This window comes from Pteropus alecto, unplaced genomic scaffold, assembly GCF_000325575.1.
Source record: "Pteropus alecto unplaced genomic scaffold, ASM32557v1 scaffold39, whole genome shotgun sequence".
NCBI lineage: Eukaryota > Metazoa > Chordata > Mammalia > Chiroptera > Pteropodidae > Pteropus > Pteropus alecto.
In genome coordinates this window covers 5,350,802-5,372,101 of record NW_006443568.1, presented here as the reverse complement: position 1 = coordinate 5,372,101, position 21,300 = coordinate 5,350,802, and the positions used below count along the sequence as shown (strand labels likewise).

General features: G+C 50.4%; 4 protein-coding genes and 1 long non-coding RNA gene across 8 annotated transcripts in view; 3 read left to right on the top strand and 2 right to left on the bottom strand.

Annotated features, from left to right (window-relative positions):
• The window catches only part of TMEM234 (transmembrane protein 234), a 4,999-nt gene extending 2,672 nt beyond the window's left edge, over window positions 1-2,327 (bottom strand). For 2 of the 3 annotated variants that reach the window (XR_003043810.1, XM_025041303.1), the window contains exons 1-2: window positions 1,977-2,244; window positions 912-978 (exon numbers count right to left, since the gene is read on the bottom strand). Coding sequence is in view for 2 of the 3 variants with exons in the window: in XM_025041303.1 (XP_024897071.1) it covers window positions 912-978; window positions 1,977-2,178 (269 nt within the window). In the remaining variant the exon portion in view is untranslated. Of the gene's footprint in view, window positions 1-911; window positions 979-1,753; window positions 1,906-1,976 lie in introns of all 3 variants that reach the window. The other variant, XM_025041304.1, reaches the window with a different exon arrangement.
• Window positions 2,247-8,908, top strand: EIF3I (eukaryotic translation initiation factor 3 subunit I). The gene is made up of 11 exons (XM_006924296.3): window positions 2,247-2,334; window positions 2,435-2,527; window positions 3,777-3,864; window positions 4,159-4,224; window positions 5,184-5,333; window positions 5,416-5,543; window positions 7,284-7,394; window positions 7,514-7,603; window positions 7,911-7,984; window positions 8,497-8,589; window positions 8,715-8,908. Exons 1-11 carry the CDS (start codon window positions 2,332-2,334, stop codon window positions 8,794-8,796), a joined length of 978 nt encoding a protein of 325 aa, XP_006924358.1. The 5' UTR covers window positions 2,247-2,331; the 3' UTR covers window positions 8,797-8,908.
• A 320-nt stretch (window positions 8,909-9,228) lies between these two features.
• On the bottom strand, window positions 9,229-13,218 carry LOC102880055. The gene is made up of 3 exons (XR_003043811.1): window positions 13,169-13,218; window positions 9,370-11,580; window positions 9,229-9,285 (listed from the first exon to the last, which is right to left on the bottom strand). It is a non-coding gene; the product is annotated as an uncharacterized LOC102880055 (long non-coding RNA).
• A 3,873-nt stretch (window positions 13,219-17,091) lies between these two features.
• On the top strand, window positions 17,092-18,471 carry FAM167B (family with sequence similarity 167 member B). The gene is made up of 2 exons (XM_006924295.3): window positions 17,092-17,382; window positions 18,069-18,471. Exons 1-2 carry the CDS (start codon window positions 17,122-17,124, stop codon window positions 18,297-18,299), a joined length of 492 nt encoding a protein of 163 aa, XP_006924357.1. The 5' UTR covers window positions 17,092-17,121; the 3' UTR covers window positions 18,300-18,471.
• Window positions 18,472-20,327: 1,856 nt separating this feature from the next.
• The window catches only part of LCK (LCK proto-oncogene, Src family tyrosine kinase), an 18,308-nt gene continuing 17,335 nt past the window's right edge, over window positions 20,328-21,300 (top strand). Inside the window, exon 1 of one of the 2 annotated variants that reach the window (XM_006924293.3) lies at window positions 20,328-20,462. The gene's annotated coding sequence lies outside the window, so the exon portion shown is untranslated. The remainder of the gene's footprint in view (window positions 20,463-21,300) is intronic. The other variant, XM_006924294.3, reaches the window with a different exon arrangement.

Below are 21,300 nucleotides of genomic sequence, written 5' to 3'. Positions count from 1 at the left end.
AGAGGCTTTCAAACTTTCTTTTAAATAAAGTATTACGAAAAGACTAAACTGTAAAACAGGCAAGTGGAGTGACTCTAGTTGAAGCTGAGGTGGCAGGTGTGGAAGGTGCCTATTCCCTCACCCTACCATGGCCTCTGAGGGGTTCCCCAAAGCTATTTGGGGTCCAAACTATCTTCAAGTCCCTGGAAGGTCTGGGTAAGACTCCAGGGGAGGTGAACCACAGCTGGGGGACTTCTCATTGCAAAGTTCGAGTATAAACTTTAAGTAATATATGGCTTCAAATCCTTCTACACTGATATGCTGTGAAACTTGAAAGAGATGAAATAAGCTGCCCAAAGTTTCATGCTCCACCTCCTAAATGGAGATAATCATATCTGCTTCATAGGGTTATGATGAGAATTAAATAAAAAAAAAATGTGTAAAACTAACAGCATATGATGCAGTAGAGGGCAGTCAACAATGGGGGACAGGAGATTTACATTTATTGAGCTTCTACAGTGTGCACCAGGTACTCTGCTAGAAGTTTCTCACACACTGAATTTAATCCTCTCAATGCTATGAAGCCAACTGTATAAAACCAAGGCTCAACTAAGTGATTTGCTCAAGGTCAGGTAGGTAGCAGGCAGTGGAAGTGAGTGTCAAAGCCAGCCCTTAGCAGAGCAAAATAAACCTTCTTTCTTCCTCTGTGGTTGCTCAAGACTGCCAAGCTTCAAACCAACCCTAGTGTCTGGCAGCATACTCATAACAAGCCCATAGTACCCCCACTGCTCAGAGAAGAGGGTACAAAGAGGGAACCAGAGAAAGTGGACTCATCTTTACTCATGAGCACAAAGTGTTGCAGACAGACTCCCCAGAGTGACTCATGGGTGCCCTCTATCACTAAGCATAGCAGTTCTAAGCCAGAGACCCACCTGTTGATGCCAAGGTGAGGTAGTAGAGAAGGGAGCCACACTGGTTGAGGAAAAAGGGCATCAGGTACTGGAAACAGAAGAAATCTGCAGTCAGTGCAGGCAGTGTGATTGCTTGACTGAACAGCACTGCCTTCTTTGAGCTTCCAGATATGCCTTCCCTTAGAGGGAGAAATAGCTCTAAGGGCCCAGGGAGCACTAAGCTCTCTGAAAAGGACCTTTCCAGGGCAGAGGGAAAGCTACTGACTGAACTTCATGCCTTTGCCCTGAATGCCTCTCCCTCAACCCTGCTAGTTCCCATCCGCCCATTCTGCACGTCCCTGAGTGCCAATGTCAGTCCCTCCAAGAAGCCTTCCTGGGATCCCTAGTTCCAGTCTCCCTCCTCTGAACTCACGCAGCACTTTATCTGTACTTCTTATAGCCCTTAGCCCTGAGAGGCAGTTGTGTCTATGTCTTGTCTCTCCCACAACTCTAGACTGACAGCATTGGGGTCGAAGGTAATTCTCCATATCTTCTCTTATCCTCCTTCCCCAGGGCCAGTTTGAGCCCCAAGCCCTCCTTCTGCAAAGGTATGTTGGATTGCCATAATAACATAATAATATCAGTCATAGATTGAGCACTAATTATGTACTAGGCCCAATGCCTCTTCTCGCTTAATCTTCATAAATGCCCTATAAGATGGTTTCCATTATAATTCCCATTTTACAGATGAAACAAACTGAGGCTCAAAGAGGACAAGTGACTTATCCAAGAGCTTCTAGTGAGTTAATGGTGGGGTGCAGACTCTGACCCAGAGACCAAATTCATTAGCAGCTCCCCGCGAGAGAGGTCATTTACAGACGCACCTCAATATTCAAGAAGAGAGTCTTCATCTCCTGCAGCAACTGCCGGACCCAGGTCCCCTCATGAACCTGCTGCAGGCGGGAGGAGGCCCGCTTCAGCAGCGGCTGTGTGCCACCCCACAAAGCCGCCACCAGCACGAGAGCCAGCACCTGCCCTGAATGGAGATGCGAGTGACCTTCTCCCCGCCACCAAATGGCCGCTCGCCGGGCCCAGTTAGCCTCCTACCTTCCATCCCCAACAAGCCGTCCCCACATCCCTCCTTCGCTCTCCAACGCCCCGGGTGCGACTGGCCCCCGGAAGGCCGGAGAGATAAATCCAGAACCCCAGGATCCGGGGTTGTAGCAGGGGTAGGGGTTGGGTGATGGAAGTGGAGTAGGAAACGAATCCGGGGTCGGGGGGGTGCTATGCAGAAGTGCGAGAAGCTCATGGAGGGGCGGGACCCCCTACCCACCGAGAGTCGCCGCCATGGCAACGCCTCTCTTCTACTTCCGGGAAGGGGAGGAGACCCATAATCCGGAAGTGGCGCCAAAATCCCTTCCGGTACTGCTCACGTTGCCCTTTTCCTGGCGTCACCGCAGGCATGGTGAGTTCCACCGAGTTGAGGTTGTTGCTGTTGGGGTCCGGGGCTGGGGCTCCGGCAGGGGCTGCTTCTGGGCGCTGACGCTCCTGTCCTATCCCCACAGAAGCCGATCCTGCTGCAGGGCCATGAGCGGTCCATTACGCAGATTAAGTACAACCGCGAAGGAGACCTCCTCTTCACTGTGGCCAAGGACCCTGTGAGTGTCGGAGGGCGGGCTGGCAGGACTAGGCAGAGGCGGGGGCGGAGGGGGGGAAGGGCGGGAGGAGGAGAGTTAATTTTGCTAGGGCGATGGACGGACAGTCCAGTTTTGCTGCGAGCTAGGAACCAAAGATTGACCCACTCTAAAAATTAGGGAGAGGCCATACCGGCAGTAGGTGGGCGAGAGCATTCTACCGGGAAAGGTGGGAAAGAACTTAATTGCTGGTAGAAGGACAGCATACCCGGGGAGAAGAAAAGCAAGAAACCAGGGGGGTGGGACGAGGGTCATTTCGTTTAAGGGACCAGGAGACTGTTCTGGCAAAAAACAAAACTATTTTACCAAGATAGGCGAACAAACGAGGGGAAAGCTAATAAAGGTGTCCCTGGTCTTATTTCAGTCAGTCCTTCTGGGCCCCTACTTGCCGCTCACTGAGTACAATCAGCTCTTCACTTTTTGAAGCATGTTTCATATGGAAGATGTTAACTTTTAATGGTCAAGAATGGGGGCTCTGAAGCCAAACAGACTTGATTTGAATCCTGATTCTTGCATACACTAGCATTATGACTTTGAGCATGTCATTTAACCTTTTTAAACTTCAAGATTCCCTTTTTATAAAATATGGGAATCGTACCTCCTTCATGGAGTTATCTGAGATCATTAAGTAGTGAGCTTCACACAGAACCTGGTGTGTATGAGTGCCTAATTAATGTTAGTCACTTATATTTCAAATTCCTTAGACATCATTTTATTGGAATAACCTCACAGCTACCTTTGAAGAAGGCATTATTGTCATGGTCATTTTACAGATGAAAAAAACTGAAGTTTAGAGGGGAGAGGCACTGTCTTTGAGATGACGTGATGAGATAATGGCATAGCAGGGACTGGAACCCAAGCTTACCTACTGTCAACAGCTCCCACTTGGACAGGACACCAAAGCTCCTGTTTTTCTCGACTGGCACTCAACTTGACCTTTTATTTTTCTGAGGGTTTATGAGTCTGGGTGGGGCTGGGACAGTGGCAGATGGAGACATTTTTGAATCCTCCTGATTCCCCTGCCACTTACCTCCAGGAAGGAGGAGAATCCAGAAATTAATCTTTCTACCAGCAACCTACTGTTTCCCAAGAGATGAGCAGGGGAGGGCAGAATCTGGCCTGGCTAGAGGCTGCTGAATGTTCCTGAGGCAAAATAGGCCATTGCTCTACCTGGGAGTGTACCATCTTGTCACTTTGTCTTTGACTCCTCCAGATTGTCAATGTGTGGTACTCTGTAAATGGCGAGAGGCTGGGCACTTACATGGGCCATACTGGAGCAGTGTGGTGTGTGGACGCTGACTGTATCCTTGTCTTTCCTCTGAGTCTTGGGTTCTCGGGGTCTGCCAGCAATGGAGAAGCTGTTGACTTGGAGATAGGAATTTGGGACGTTATTGTGTATCTAGAGAATGATACCTACCTCCTAATCCCTGGTGTGTTCACTGGTTGGGGGAACATTTAAGACAGATTCCAGTTCTAGATGAGGGGGTTAGAATGCTCTGAGGTAAGTAAGGAAGAAGGGCTCTCTGGGGCTGAACAGGAAGGTGATTCAGTTGGGCTCAGGTGAACTTGGTCATGTTTCTTAACACCCTCTTCAGGGGACACCAAGCATGTCCTCACTGGCTCAGCTGACAACAGTTGTCGTCTCTGGGACTGTGAAACAGGTAAGCCTGGGTCATTCATTTTTCAGCAAACACTGAGGACCTGCAGTGTACTGTTTAAGCGAACAGATTCTGAGGAAATAGAGGTAAATTCAAAGATGGTTCCTAGTCTAGGGAACAAGAGACAGATAAGAAAATAAGGAGGACAGACAAGAGTCACTACAGTAAGATATAAACCATGTTAGAGGAAGCATAGAGCACCGTGGAAAGGTCAGAGGGGAACAACTGGCTGCCTAGGATGGGGATGGAAGCAACCCAGGAAGGTTTCCCAAGGTAAATGTCATATGAGCAGGGGCTTAAAGGATGAGAAAGAGGTCATCACTTTGGCACATGCAGGAATGAAAGCATGGCAAAGTGTCATGTCCAAATCATCTGCTCTGGCAGGAGTTCCTACTTCTTGGGGGATGAAATAGACAACCAGTGGAGAAGACGAAGCAGGCTAGGGACCAGAACAGGCCTTGAATGCCAAACTCAGGAGCTTATCTTTGTCCTATAGGACTCGGTGTGCTGTGGAGGCCCCTGAGCATGGAAGAGTGGTGCTCTGTGTTTACTTTTAGCAAGCTCAGGTAGCAGTGTGGTGCATTGGAAGAACTGAGACTAAAGACGAGATTCTATTAAGCTACTCTATTTAGTAAATACTTACTGGGCACTCAATTCTGTGCCAGGTCTCTGCTGGACACGGGGGACACACAGAGAAGTTAGAGTAGGTCTTTCCTGTGGAGGAGCACATTCTGAGAGGAAGACAGATATCTTGCAGTCCACCATGAGCAGTGCCACATAAGCAGGATATCTCAGGAGGGGCTGTGGGGAAGGAGTTAAAAGACTTGAGCCAAAACATAGGAAGAGGAGGGTGGTGAGTTGGAGTTACTAGAGCAGGAGAAACTGAGATGCAGCAATAGGCAGGTGTGGTCTCTCTGTGGTGGCAATGGGCAAGAGGTAGCCCAGACTCTGCCTATCCCCAGGGAAGCAGCTGGCCCTACTCAAGACCAACTCAGCTGTCCGGACATGTGGCTTTGACTTTGGGGGCAACATCATCATGTTCTCTACGGATAAGCAGATGGGTTACCAGTGCTTCGTAAGTTTCTTTGACCTGCGGGATCCGAGCCAAATCGGTAAGGACTGGGGCTAGGGCTGGGGTTGAAGTAAAGGGTGCAGCTCCAAAGCCCAGGGCCTGACATCTGCTGCTCCTCACAGACAACAATGAGCCCTACATGAAGATCCCTTGCAATGACTCCAAAATCACCAGTGCTGTTTGGGGACCCCTGGGGGAGTGCATCATTGCAGGCCACGAGAGTGGAGAGCTCAACCAGTATAGTGCCAAGGTAAGGGGCTGGATGGGGCCCGAGCCCACCAGAATGATTCCCTACAAAAGCCAGGATGACACAGTGGTTAAGAGCAAGGGATGAATTCAGATACAGATTTTACCACTTTGAGCTGTGTGATCTTGGGCAAACTTGTTTATCTGTAAAATATTTCAAGGATTTAATGATATCAGGTGTTTAAAAAACTTGTCAGATTACTCAGGAACTGTTAATAATGATCACAGTTGAGCATTTTTGTGCCACCATAGAGTGCCAGGCACTATGCTGGGCTCTGAGGATGAAGAAGTGAATCAAACATGGGCATCATTGGAATGCAGTATTGGGGAAGGTCGACAGGGACTAAATTTTTTCCTTGTCAGGAGGTAAGGCGTTGTGATTTTCTTTTAGGCAGTAGGGAATCTTTAAATGATTATTAATGATCCAGTGTCCTCTTTAGAAAGCTTTTGCAAGCTACAGTTTGGAGAATGGACCTGAACGGGGCATTAGCCCTGAGAATATGGAACACTTGACGGTCAAAAGATATTTAAGGGTGACAGATGAGATGGGGTGGGTAAAGAAAGAATAAAGTCCAGACTGTCTTAGATTTCTGATTTGGGTACTTAACGTTCTTGGGGAATTCTGGAATGTAATACCATAAAGGTTAGTCAGTCATTCAGCAAGCACTGACCATGGTCCACTTGGCCCCAGGCCTACCTGCAGGAAAGAAATAGGAACCAAGGTCAAACGCCTAAGTAATGCTTGATGCTAGCAAATAGTGGAGCTGATCTGTGCCCCCAGTTAGGCCAGACTGCAAAACTGATGTGTTCCTCAAAATGGAGCCAGATGCATCCCTACAATGTGTCCAAATTGATGGAGGAGACAAAAATACATTTTTTCCGTTAGAATAGATAAAAATAAAGAAAGGAAGTGTTTTCTGAGGGTCTGATATGTGTGAGGCACAGTGCTTAAGACCTTTTAGTAATCTAACAAATGTTTGCAGAGCATAGGCCAGATACCTGTTACAACAAAGTCAAATAAGACACAGTCCCAGTATCCTCACAGTGACCTTGGGTGGTGGGCTTTCGGTAAACTTGTTTTCTAAATAGAGAAATTAAAGCTCAAGAAGTACTTTTAAGGGCAGGCTCTAAAACTGCTCTTTGTACTATAGTCTAGCAGATTGTGGGAAGGGGAATCAGATGAAAAAGCCCTGTGAGAAAACCTAAGAAGAGGCGGACATGCAGCAGTCCTCATGGACTGTGACCCTGACCCTGGCAGGGAAGGGGTGTGAGCTCAGGCTCTTACTAGCTACATGATCTCAAAGTTACACCCTCTCTGAACCTTAGTTTCTCCCTTTTAAATTTTCCATTAAAATACCCACATAATAGGATTGTCGTGAGGATTAAATGAAGTAAGATATTGTTCAGTGCTTAGCACAATGCTTGGCAAATAGTAGCTGTTCGATAAATATTTGTTGAAAAATATTTGCTCTACCATTATATATAATATGATTAATAGATCCATAGATTTGTCACCATAAGCATGTGTTTTCCCAGACGGAGTAGCAGTATTCATGAAACTTGTACAGGTTAAGATGTAGACATGAGCTGGGGAGAGTGAATAAATTTTGATTCAGGAGAGACTTAGTCCCAACCCAGACCTCCCCTCCCCTTGATGAGATAGGAAGCAGTATAGAACCCTGATTGAGCGTTGGGGCTAGTGGGGTTTAGGCTAGTCAGAGCCTCACTCTTCTTTGTTCTCCAGTCTGGAGAGGTATTGGTGAATGTTAAGGAGCACTCTCGTCAGATCAACGACATCCAGTTATCCAGGGACATGACCATGTTTGTCACTGCATCCAAGGACAACACAGCCAAGGTGAGCAAAGGCAAGGGGTCTGGCAGGGCTGCTCTCACCCTCCTGCTCAGCTCTCAATTTGCCTGACTCCCCACAAGAAAGCTCCTTTTACAGATTTTTCCCCTGCTTTCTCTCTCCAGCTCTTTGACTCCACAACCCTTGAACATCAGAAGACTTTCCGGACAGAACGTCCCGTCAACTCAGCTGCCCTTTCTCCCAACTACGACCATGTAAGGGAACCTCACCCAGGCTTTCTTCTTGAGCTTCAAAATGCTTCCAGGGTCTAGATGTTTGTCTACCAATTAAGATACGAACTCTGGAGGAAAATGGTGTCAGGCAGAGGAGATTACCATAGCGTCTACAAGGCCGAAGGATTGAGGAGCCCCAGGGACAGGATAGGGGGTGGCTGATGTCCCCTATCCTTAGTATCTTCCCATTCTGATGTAGGAGATATTAAAAGTTTATAGGGAGGGGGGGTTAAAACAAAATGGGCTTACATGTCCTTTGGGCCTATCTAAGGTTTCTTCTTCCCTCCAGGTGGTGCTGGGTGGTGGTCAGGAAGCCATGGATGTAACCACTACCTCCACCAGGATTGGCAAGTTTGAGGCCAGGTAAAGGGAAGAGTTCTTCCAAACTGAAACCTCATGGAATGTCTTTCATAATGGACACAAGCCATGTAACTGAGAGTTCCTTTATTTACTGGCTGCTAGAAAGTACAGTCAGATTTGTGGCCCTCTTGTGACAAGTGTGTAATACAGCAGTTACGAGCATGAACTCTGATGCCTTAGATATTGTATTTCTCTGTGCCCAGTTATCCTCAGCTGTATAATGGGGTCAGTGGTAATATACTTACCTCATAAAATTGTGCAGATTAAACAAATGAGTTAATTCTTATTAAGCACTTAGAGCACTGCCCAGCACATGGTAAGGAAGTGTCAGCTATGTGTGCAGGCAGCCGTTTGGGTCCAGTCTTCCCCTAACTTCATCTGATTTTGTTTATTCATTTCCCCTTATCCCAGTTTCCCCACTTTATAGTTTGCATTTGGCAGTGGTACCTCCAAAGTGTTTTGGAAGGAGATGGAGAATGAATTAACTATCTCTTCTCACAACAAGCTCTTCCAAGGTTCTTCCACTTGGCCTTTGAAGAAGAGTTTGGAAGAGTCAAGGGTCACTTCGGACCTATCAACAGTGTTGCCTTCCATCCTGACGGCAAGAGGTAAGGCCTGGTGAAGGGAACTGAGCTCAACCCTGGTCTGGTCCCTGCCCCACAGGCCAACCCTCTGCCCCTTTCCCATCCCCCAAAGCAGGCATCTTGACTGGTCCCTGGTTATCTCTTTCCAGCTACAGCAGCGGCGGAGAAGATGGTTATGTCCGCATCCACTATTTCGACTCACAGTACTTTGAATTTGAGTTTGAGGCTTAAGAAGCTGGATTTCCATCCTGTCCAAGGAAAAGTTTCCAGGTCAGGGCTCACAGAAAGTTTTGGACTCTGAAGAATAATAAATTAGTTTGGAAATAAATGTTTTCTGGTCAGATATTTTATGGGGTCTGTTTAATCATTTTCCCTTCTCAGTGTGACACCCCAGCAAGCTAATACCATAAGTCATGGGTATACCTTTATTACCTGGACCTTCTCCCTACACTTTGGACACTTCAAACCTAGAACTTCAGTATTGTGGGCTAGGGTGGTTGCAGGCACCCTCATCCAAGGTCCAAAGGTGCTCAGGGGCCTGGAGAGGTCTCGAGACTGTCTCAGCCACTATCCGAGGAGCCAGTGCTTAGGGCTGGGGCTCAGAGGCTGAAACTGTTGGCTGAGAGCCTTCTGTCTTCTCTGTATCTGTCACTATTTGCCACACTTTCTCCCATGCTACCTCTGAAGCCTCAGGTGGGCGGGTCCAGCGCAGAAACAGGCCTGAGGAGGAGGAGGAGGAAGACAGGTAAAGAAGCTGATCAGAGGGCATAACCCCTAGGGAAGAAAGTGGCATGGGGGATGTACCTTGCCACAGTTGCAGGCTCTGAGGCTCCACAGAAGGCCAGATGGCCAAGGGATTATGGACGTAGAGTGGGTTCTGGAGTTTTCATTGTTGTGGCTGGTTGAGCCCCGACCACAATGAGTGTGTTCGAGTTCTTACTTCACACAGACATCTGGAGGGAGAGAGTTTCTAGACTCAAACAGGCACTCTGGGATTCTGAACGGAGGGCCCTGGTTGGTGGTGTGACAGCTACCTTGAGGCAGTGATAACCTCTCCCTTTTCCTGCAAATGTTACTACTGCCAGTCAGATCCTGTATTACGCACTCCAGTAAAGTGGAACAAGACAAAGCCTAGTTCTTAAAGAGTTCTGCCTAGCTTTGCCTGAAAGTGTTAGGGAAGGCTAATTAGGAATGTGCCATTGGAGCTGGGTCTAGCAGCAAATGTTCACCAGGTGTGTAAAAACTTGGAAGTACTTAGAAGGGGAAACTGCATGAGTGAAAGCGAGAAAGTGGGAAAGGGCCCAATGTGAATGTTGATACTGATGAATGATGAAAGTGGAGATAGAGCAGTGTGGAGGCTCTTCCAATGATCCACATGGAAAGAATTCAGATTGGGGTTGGTAGGAGGGGCCTTTGACAGGAGAGGACTAACCTAAGAAAATTTTAGGAGAAAGGTAAACATGAAGGATGGGGGGAGTGAGGTAAACAAAGATAACAGTTTCTAACCTGGTTGACCCACAAGTAGAGTTAATGAAAAGGAAGAAGCTGGGCAACAAAAGATAACTGACTGTGATCTCCACCTTCCTGGAGAGCAGTGAACCCTCCCTCCCTTTCAGTCTGATGAGAGAAAGATGGCTTTTGGAGGCTTATTGGGAGCATATGAAACCAAACAAAAATAACTATCGCTTGTGTGCCCACTGTATGCCAGGCACTGTGCTAAGCACTTTCCATGTTTTCACTCTGCTAATCCTTGCACCACCACCACCTCAGATTATGGCTGCGATCATGATCCTCTCCTTGCTACTGATGAGCAAACAGACAGGTTTGCTTATGATCACCCAGCAGGTGAGTGGTGGAGCCAGAATTTGAGCCCAAACAATTGGACTCAGCTTTCAACTTCTGTTGCTTCACTAGAATCAACCTTACAAAGTGGTAGAGAGCCCAGAAAAGATTTATTTTTGCAGCAACTTTCCCTTTCAGTCCTTGTTTTTAAGCTGGGGGTGCAATTGTTACTGGCTATGGACAGAGTGGGTAGGTCCAAAGGTTTGGCTTTGGACCCATCCATCTCTGGGTTTACAAAATTTAAGGGGAAGTGTGAAATCTGGAGGTAGGGACGGAGAGGACACTAGGATTTTTTTCTAAAAGAAACTCATCTGAAAGGGAAAGATATCTTCCAAGGAAATAAGGTGCTGACACAGCAGGTATCCAACTCTCCGAAGCCTGCCCCATGACCCGCCTCGACACCTCCTTAGCTCACCTTTCCTTTTCGCTGTTGCAGAGGAAGGTGCCAAAGGGGGAGGCATAGACAGCGCCAACAGCAGCCCCTCCCCAAACTCCAGCGACAGCGGGAACTGGCGGCCCAGCTGCCATACACAGTCCAGGAAGAGGAGAAAGGTGGGTGCCTTGTGCTTGGGGCAGGTGTGGGAGAAGGCTGAGTGGGCGCAGCGCAGCTGGAAGGGGTGGCCAGCCTGGGAAGGGGCAGAGCGATGGGCACAAGGAAGCGGGGTTTCTGGGTGGAGGGGAAGGGTTGGGGCTGGATGGCCACTTACCTGGATCCACTCCCGTTCCACCAGCTCCTGGAATCCAGCAATTGTCCGACTCAAGGGATCCAGGATGAGTTGGGCCAGCAAAGTCAAAAGCAGGGTGCTGTCAGTGCCTTCAGCCCCATGCACCAGGATGCAGGCCCCTTCCCTGTGGGCCCAGGGCTTATCAACTGAAGCCAGTCCTTTCCTGCCTTGGGTGGCTGGGCCAGGAATAGAATGCACCCAGTTCTAAGCTGTATTTGCTCACTGAGACATGTACCCAGGGATTGAGAGCTGTGCCCCGTGCTGTCTCCTAGGGTGGGGATCTTACCTCTTCATGCCCTGGGCTGCTAGGCAGGCGGTGCTCAGTGCCTCCTTCACATGAGCCAGCCAGCAGCAGCTCTCTAATTGACTAAGCCAGCGGTCTATGCTCTGCTCCAGGTCCCCACAGGCCTCCACTCAGTGCACGAAACTCTCCTGTAGAGGCTGCCCCCTGCACAAGTGGGAGTCTGGTCATTCCTCCTCAAGGCCAAGCTGTGGGGAGCACGGCCTAGAAACAAGTGCTCCAGGTCGAAGAGGGAGTCACAGAACTCTCAGAGGAGCCCATCAGACAAGAGGGACCCAGGACAGTTTGGGGAGCCCACTTAATCTGATGGAAATAAGTCAGTATCCTCGGGGATTTCCCAATCTGATAGAGAAGACCCAAGATTGTTTGGGGTGACTTACTCTGTTGGGCACAGCATTACCTGGAAAGGGATCACATGACCCTCTGGGGGAATGCAGAATGCCCTGGGAAACCCCCAATTTGATGGAAGTATCACAATGTCTTAAGTACCCCAATCTGATGGGAGTAACACAGTACTTACTGGGGAGCCCCAGTCTGACAAGAGAAACACAATACTCTTGGGATTCTGGTATCTGCTGCTTCCTAAAAACTGTTCTGCTCAAGATCGACAGTGACCTCCTGCCAGAAAATCTTTTTTTATTTTTATTTTTTATTGTTCAATTTCAGTTGACATACAATATTAGTTTCAGATGTACAGCATAGTGGTTAGACATTTATATACCTTATGAAGTGATCACTCCGTAAGTCTAGTACCCATCTGACACCATACGTAGGTATTATTATCGACTATATTCCCTGTGCTGTACTTTACATCCTGTTTAAAAGCCTTCACTGGCTCTTCACTGCCCTTAGGATAAAGTCTAAGCTCATAATCTTGACATTCAAAACCTTTTCTCTGGCCCCTGTTATCCTTTTAGTCCCACTTCTTTCTACCTCCACCTCATACTCTACACTCCCACCATACTGAAGTACTTGCAGTTCCCCAAACAGAACAAATGACCAGGCTCTCTGCTCCTATATACCTGCAGTACCTTTCACATGCAATGTCCTTCCACTTTCTGGCTAATTCCTCCTCCTCTTTCGGGGCTCAGCTAAAGCATCCTACTCTCAGGGAAACTTTCTTTGGACTACCTATACTAAGAGAGAGGTGCCTCCTCTGTGCTGCTACTTATCATATTGAACTCTGCCCATTTACTGCTGATCTTTCAGCCAGGGCTGGCCACCACCTCAGCCTCTGTGCTCAAAGTGTTGGTTGAATACATGAATAAACAGAGTCTTGTATTCTGGGTAGGGGGGCAATGCACTCTCCTCCAAGCACAAAAACTCTCTCAGGACCTCCTCTTGGTACTACAATCATCTGGAGACAGGGAATAGATACAGCTATGCAGGTACAGCCCTCAGGGCAGGGCGGGGGAGAGTGTGTGTGTGTTGAGGTTGTTCCTGGAAGACAAAAGTGTGTGTGTGTGTGTGTGTGTGTTGAGGTTGTTCCTGGAAGACAATTTTTAGTTTGATGTAAAGAGGTGCTTTTTCTTTCCCATAGAGGGACGCTGAGGAAGTAAAGAGCCCTCTCAGTGGGGGTGTACAAGTCACGATGGCCATCTGGCAGGATGGCTACCAGCAAAAGCCTAACAGTCCTCAAGGTCCCTGGAAGACACTCATTCCCCCATCCTCTATCTCCATTCATGAAGAGTCCTGCAGGGGAGATAGCCTAGGAGAGGATGGAAAGACTCCTTACCTCTCCAGCGGCCGGTGCAGCCGTTTCCAGCCAGGATAAGTGACCTTGGCCTCGGTGCCACCGCCAGTTATGAGGGCCTGTTTGGAGGTCTGGGCCGAGCGTGTGTCCACAACGAAGCTCCGTCCCGTGGGGGGCCGCCGCCAGCACAGCTCGCAGCAACTCCTCATCCTCAGCGCAGCGCCGTTTGTGGGCCTGGTCAGGGGCTGGCTGGAACGTAACAACCTGCCAACAGGAAGCCGTACCCACCAGCCCTGGTTCAGGGACCCCGCTCAGGACAGGGTCTACACATGAAGTGGGTCAGAGCTGGCAGGGGTGGGCTGGGGAAGCAGGGCTCTTATGGGAGGAACTCGGAGCCGGCTCTGGGTGGCTTTTGGCAGGGAGGGGGACGGACCCGATGAGTAGAACGTGGGAGGGTCCTGGGTTGACAAAGAGACTAGGCTTCAGCCTACCAGAACCGCCAGGGTCGGGGCTAGAGAGCCTAGACTCCGATACCCGGGAGAGGGGCGGGGCCAGAGTCGGCAAAGGCAGGGTTAAGCTGAGCGGGCTGGGCCTGTTGGAGGCCGGACAGGGCGCTGCCAGGAAGGGCAGGAGCCAGGGTAGCAGCCGGGCACCGAACTGACCCGCCCAATGCAGAAAAGGGCCCAGAAGGGAAGCGGTTGGTGCTAGCGACAGAATTTGGGGAGGAGTGGGGCCCACGGTTCTGCTGGGAGTATGGTAGTAGCTGAGCACTGGAAAGCGGCCTCCCTGGAGGAAGCGGGCACTGCGCTCCAGGGCATCGTTGTCCACTGTGCGAGGCACGATCACGGCGCGGGGGTAACTAGGGCACAAGCTGAAGTCCTTGTTCACCTCACTCAGCGGCCATGCGTTAGTTGGTCTGCAGCGCAGGGAGGGGCGGAAGCCAGGTTTAATGTACCCAGTGAGTGCCACATCCCCGCGCCCCTTCCGGGCCCAATGCTTCCACATCCACAGGTCCCCACGACCGCAATTATCTCCGGAGCTACTCGCTTGTAGTACCATTCGGGCGGGTAGAAGTGCCAGGCTTCGCCCAATCTCAAGTCCTTGGGACGGTAGAAGAACGGATAGGAGGTGATGACCGATTCCAGGGAAGATAGCGCCTGGGGAAGGAAGTCAGGGATCTGAGAAAGGTCGGAATTATCTCATCCGCGCCCTTCCAACCCCTCGGTTCCGCAGCTCCCTCCTCTCCAAGTGTTTCAGACCATCCTGCATCCCCTTGCCATTAGCTGTGCCCCCGGATAACACTGGCTGCTGAGTACCCTTGCTCAGTAGCCTCTGTTTACTACCCTCGTTACGGGATAGGGGTAGCTTAAGGACCTCAGGTGCACCCTTGGCGTACCTCGGTGGAGCGGGCGATGTCAAGCTTCCACGCCCTCTATGTCCAGCTGCAGCACGCGGAGATCCTTACAGCGCGGCGTGATGGTGCCGGAGTCACCCGCGACCCTGGGGATGGACGAGCTTAGGCTTAGTGTCCCCCGCCCTCCACCACGGGAGGAGAAATCAGTTTTATAAGATTAGATATTACATAGGGAGGGGGGGACAACAACTCCAACTGCGCTTGCCCTTCCCCTTCTCCCTGTAGAGCTGCGAGGTCCCCAATTCCGGGGACGCCCCCGCCACGCTCACGGCTTCTCTATAGAGTCGATGCTACGCAACAGCAGCAGCCACAGGTCGGGACACGCCTGGGGCCCTGGAGACAGCAACAGGTGGCGGCCCGTGACGTACAACGTGCCAGGCAGCGGGTGCGCCTCCGCGCCCTGCAAGAGCTTGGCTTGGGCCCGGCGTGTACGGATCAGTTCTGAGAACATTCCGCATGTAGTGGGCCTGGGGCCCAGCAAAAGGACATATTCGAAGAGTGTCAGTCGGGGCGAGCGGGGGCTCCGAAAAGGACAGGAACTGGCTGGGCAACTGGCGACACCGGGAGGACAGCTGTTAAGGAGGCCCCTTAGAAGAAGGGATCGTAGTTTCACAGGAATTTCCCTTTCTTATTGCGAGCACCTCTTAGTGAGACCCCAGCCAGAACCTGTTAAGGAAACCTCAATTTCATCATCTGTGAAATGGGCAGAATAATCACTTCAAGCCCTTAACCTCGTGCCTAATTCGTAGGCACTCAATGTTTTTGGTATTTTAATCTGAGGTGCCGGTACTCCTGCTGACTTAAAAAAGAAAGAAAAATACCATCTCTTCTCCTGAACCCTGGTGGAAGGGGTGGAAAGTGTGGGTGTGAATCTGGGAACCGTCTACTTCCTCCTTTGCTAAGGCTGGGTGGGGGAAATCCCTTGGTCCACCTTAAATGCAAACAGCTGTGTGGCTGGCGCCCCTCCCCCATCACAGCTGGAAGTCCCTGCTTGACTGCGCCCTCTGTGGGAGCCACTTCTGGCTTAGTCCTGCCCTCTGGAGTCCCATCCCCTATCACTCCATCCTTTGACCAAAAATGAATTGTTCATACACTGAGCTGGGCTCTGTATTTGGTGTTGGAACCCGAGAATGACTGAGGAAGTTTCTGTTCATAAGGTTTTCAGTGTGGCAAGAGACACACTTTAAGCTAGTAAATTACATGAGATTAAAATGATTCACTGGAGGATCTATCCATCTGTCCACCCAATTATTCTTTTATTTCTTAAACACTGATGCCTACGCTGTGTTAAGTGTTGATTACTAAGAATAAGAGGGACTCCTGCCTTCAATGGGCCTTCTGGTCCACTAGGTTCCAAGCATGTGTGTGTGTGTGTGTGTGTGTGTGCGCGCGTGCGCACGTGCATGCACACAAAACCTTTCTTTCAAATAAAAAATATAAAATCGTAGGAGGACCCCCATAATATAAACATAGAATTGGAACTACTCTGTAAAAGAAAACAGGCATAAAATTGTAAAATTCCAGACCAGAAGTATCAGCCAGGATGGGAATTTGTTAGAAGTGCAAACTATGAGCCACCCTACTCCACACATACTAAATGAGAAGCTCTGAGTGTAGAGCCTAGTAATCTTTTTAAACAAGTTTTCCAGGTGATTCTAATTCATGCTAAAGAGTGATACACTAGAATATATATTTTTTAAAAAGGCTAAACTAATCTACACTGTCAGAAATTAGGGTAGTATTACCCTATGGAGAGTAGTGACAGCCTGGACCCTGGCAATATAGTACTCTGTTGCTTGATTTGGGTGCTAGTTACATAAGTGCATTCAGTTTGGGAGACTTCATCAAGCTGTGTGTTTATGATATGTGAATTTTTCTGTGTGTGTGTTATATTCCAATACAAAATTTACAAAAGGGAACTGCTTTGGTTGAAGCCCTGGAAGGGGCCACAGGGAGAGGTAGGCTCAGGAGCCCATCCACAGCTCTGCCCTTACCCAGCACCTAGCTCCTGAGGGATTACCAAGGGACCCTAAAGTTCCTTAGAGTGTAGCTTGAAATCATTGATCTGTCCCAACAGTCAGTTACATGTCTGAGGCCGCACAGAGCCAGCACCAGAACCCAAGTCTTCTGACTCCCAAGCCAGGGTTCTGGACACTATTATTTTGCTGAAGAGCCACTGTTATGAGTGAGGACTGGGGGCAGTTGGTCAGCCTCCTGTTCCCTCCCTACTCCCTTACTTGGGTCTTGGGAAGAGGGCCAAGACTAGTGTGGATGATGCTTTTCTTATCCTGTAGCAACTTCCTTTCTGGGAACTGGGTGTCTACTTCTGGGCAAAGACAATAAAATTCATCCAAGGGGCCAGAAGAACAGGACTCCTCCTGCTACCACCCGGACGGGCATCACGTGGCTCCAGGGTTAGCAGTCCAGGAAAATCTCAGCTCTTGCACACTCAGCCTCCCACACCCATCTACTCACCCACACTGACACACTCAGCCTTCCATAACACTCCCTGGGCAATATTGCCAGCCTTTCCCTAATCCCAGAGCTGTAGCCTTGTCCTGTCACTCACCCCAAACCTACCATGTCCCTGGGACCATTGACATTCCAGGCAGTGGGTGAAGACAATGAGGAGGATGAGGAGGAAGAGAGCCTGGACTCTGTGAAGGCGCTGACGGCCAAGCTACAGCTGCAGACACGGCGGCCCTCATATCTGGAGTGGACAGCCCAGGTCCAGAGCCAAGCCTGGCGAAGGGCCCAAACGAGACCTGGGCCGGGGAGACCTGGGGCCATCTGCGGCTTTGACTCAATGGACTCTGCCCTTGAGTGGCTCCGACGAGAGCTGGTGAGTCTGGTGGGGTAGGCAATCTTGCAGAGGACCTTGGGGACGGTTCTTCTTAGGGCTTAAGACCACAGGTGTGGGGCAGGGACGAGAACAGACCCCACTTCCAACAGCTGTCTACTACTGTGGCTGTGTCCAGGAAGCTGAGGAGCCAGGAATGAATTTGTTCAGTGTCTTATTCAGGGAGACTTGCTGAAGAAGAATTTCATCCAATCCATTGACCTGTGTTTCTGTGGCTCAGGGGACAGATCCCTGCCCTTGGGGCCACCAGTTATAGATGGGGAGGGCATGGCCTCCCCTACTCTGGGAATGGCCATGAAGTACAAAATACACTGAGAAGTACAAAATAAGGTACTGAGCATGCTGTAGGGAGACTCTGAGGAGGCAAATGTTGAATAGATGGCTCTTAACCCAACATATGCAAATATAAAGATGTCCAGGCTCCAAATTGGAGAGTCCACTTAGTTATCTGGGCCCCAGGCACCTGTATTTGTATATAATGGCTCCTTATCTTAGTTTTAGAGCCACCACTGTGGAGCAAGAGCAGAGAGATGGAGAGGAAGCAAGTTGGGGTGAGGGGGCTGAAGAGGACATAGCCAGTGCAAAGCCCCAGGGTGTCGATAGAAAGGGAAGATAGGCCAGAGGCTGAGGACAAATCCAGCAGACTGACACTCCCCTCTTGGCTGCAGAGGGAGATGCAGGCTCAGGACCGGCAGTTGGCGGGGCAGCTGCTACGACTGAGGGCACAGCTGCACCGGCTGAAGGTGGATCAAGCCTGTCACCTGCACCAAGAGCTGCTGGACGAGGCTGAGCTGGAGCTGGAGCTGGAGCCAGGGGCCAGCCTGGCGCTGGCCCCGCCACTGCGGCACCTCGGCCTCACACGCATGAACATTAGCGCCCGACGCTTCACCCTCTGTTGAGGGGCACCTGTGTGCCTCCCGGGCCACCCGCTACCCTTTCCCCAGCTCACCTGGAAAAGGGGAAGCGAGGGGTGCCCCAGAGGCAGCAACACCTGGCCAGGGTGGAGGTTGGTGGGTACACTCAGCTCTGGGAGCATAAAGCCCCCTCCCCGCCGCATCCTGTCCCTGCTGTTGCCTCAGGTGTGTGTGTGTGTGTGTGTGTGTGTGCGCGCGCGCGTTTGGGGGCATGGCAGGGGGAGTGGGAGGGATGGGAGCTCACAGACCCCCAGGCTCTCAATAAATGCCCTCTCTGCTTCCCATAGAGGTCTCTGTAGTCATTTATCAGGCCCAAGTGTGCTGAGTGTCATCTGTTGCTGGAACCAGGGATTCCACTGCAGGAGAGAACTGATGGATCCCCTCCTCCCCCACAACTCCAGCTCTATTGCTCTATCTTATCGAGATCAGAACTGGGAAAGAACTTAAAATCTTAAATCACCCTCATGGAAGGCGACTTGTGTAAACGGGCAGCTGAAGAATGCAGGATCTAGTAAACCTGTGTTCAAAGCCAGCGCTACCATTTATTTCTATCAGAATTTGAGGAGGTCTCTTAATTCCTGAATCTAAAATAGAAATGCTAATTCTTACTTTACAAGTAGTTGGAAATGTCTTAAGTGGGATAATGTACAGTAAGCACTCAATAAATGTGAACTACATCTTGCTTATCATTACTATCACCAGTGGTATTATTACTATTATGCTGAGGCTCAGAAATGGCCTGTGAAGTGCTCAGGTTCATAGCAAGGGGGAACTGACGCCTGCCCAGACTCTGGGCTCTGTAGGGCTTTTTTTATTTTTTTTTACTTTGTATCTCTCAGCCTTTGTTTCTGTGTTACTCTCTTTGTCTGACTTTCCAACTCAGGCTTCCTCTTCCCCCCACCCATTTCCTGTCTCCCCCTTTCCTTTGCAGCTGAGGTGCACACTGCATCAACTTCCACCTCACAAACCCCAACAATGCTCTGTGGGTTCCCCTCCCCCAACCTGCTCACTCCACTGTAAGCTCAGGTTGTGGTGACGCATTTATACATTCCTCTGGGTGGGGACAATACCCAGCTCTTGGGTTTGATAAAGGTCACCTGGTGTTCCTCTTTTCACTGATGACCTGGCCTTCCACCTATGATAGGTGCCACCCTCAGTGTGGCCCTAAGGTAAAGGGAGATTTTTGGCCTGCTTGCTGCTTGTGACACGGTTCCTGCCTCCTGCCTATAACAGAAAGTGCTGCTGCTTGCACCTGGGTGCCTGGGCAGGAGTGTTTGTTCTGTCTTCCACCTGTTGCAAGAGGTGGTATCAGACCTGGTACCTCTAACAGAGTCTGTGGCCTTGACTCTACGTAAATTAAAAGTGTTCCCCTACTCCCCAACCATAATCAGTGGGTGTTGTCTTGCCCCCTTAAGGACATGGGGTTATCTTGCCTGTTTCCTTAAACAGCTTATTGTCCAGCATTCTGTCTGTGCAAAGCCTGTTAGCCTATCCTCTGACTATAATAAAGCTATTATCCTGTGCCCTGAGATGACATGGCTATTATTCTGACTATAGTAACCAGGTTAGCCTGATGTCTGACTACAACATGGGTGTTCTGCTCTCTGGCCACGTAACAGGGATATTATCCTCTCCTCTGACTCTGAAAAGATGTTACCTTTGCCCTCAGACTGTGATGAAAGGGTTCTTTAGCTCTCAGGCTCTGACAACAGTGCTTTTTGCCTTTCACTGACAGCTGGTGTGTGTCTGCCCCCCTCACCATTGGGGTTTGAAGTCTGCCCTTGAATCTCTTGTCCAGGTGCTCTCTGGAGGGCAGGAGGGAGGTTCCATCAAATATCCCCCTTTCACCTCCTAGTGCCACTCTCGGGGTGAGTAAGGCCTGGCCTGGAGGTGTACAGGACCCCCAGAGACTGAGGGGTGGGGGGCTATGGTAGCAGGAAGCTTAGGGTGCTAGAGGCTTGTGGTTGGGCTGCTGGGGCCCGGTTGGCTGAGGAGCCCTCAGGAGGAGGCAGGAAGTCAGGGTGAGACGTGGGCGCCAGGAGTCAGGTGGTGGCTACGACGGCGAGGGGAGCTGAAACTGTGTCTGGGCAGCCAGGCTAGGCCAGCAGGACCATGTGAATGGGGCCAGAGGGCTCCTGGGCTGGGCAGGTAAGGAGTACGGGGAACAGGGGTCCATGGTGCTGGTGGGGGGCCTGATGGCAGCGGGCTGCAGCGGAGCATGGGGCCAGGCTCCCAGGGTATGCAGCAGCCCTTTGGGAGAGGAGGGCAGAAGAACCTTGCTGGAGGTCAGGTAGGAAGCGGGCAGCTCAGCTGGACACCTCATTCCTGCATAGCCGTTGGCTCAGCTCTGCCACGCTGCCCTCCATCAGCCTCCACCTCACTGGGAGATCTGGCACACACAGTCAGATATTAAAAAGGCCTTCAGAAATCCCCAAGTCCAGCCCCACATCCCATGATGGATGAGCCTCCTGAGGCTCAGAGAGGGCAAGGCACTCCCTCCCTGCAGTCCCTCAGCAAGGCAGTGGCAGACCCCTAGGAAAGCATGATGGTCTGGGCTGTGACCCACCTCATGGAGCAGAGCGATGAACAGGCTTGAGTCAGGGGGCCCAGGAATCCGTCTGGTTGCTGGGAGAGACCCCAGTGACAAGAATCTCTTGAGACTGGAGTCACCCAGAGCATCCAGATGAACATGTGTGAAGTAATTTTTGCATTGCTTGATAGAGGGAGGAGTTTCTTCTTGGGAACGAATGGATATGTGAGGGCATATTTATCATTTGGAAAGGGGCTTCCAGGGCGGAAGTATCTGACCCGATGCTAGGAAGTTGGCTCAGAGAGAATGAGGGGAAATGGGGAGAGGAAGGACTATTTTTATTCTGGACAGTGGTGCCGTTGGCCTTGGGCAAGGAACGTCTGAACTTCCACCTGGAAAGATGCCATTTCTGCCCCTGCCAAGTGTCACAGGACGTCTTCCCCTCTCCCGTTGCTC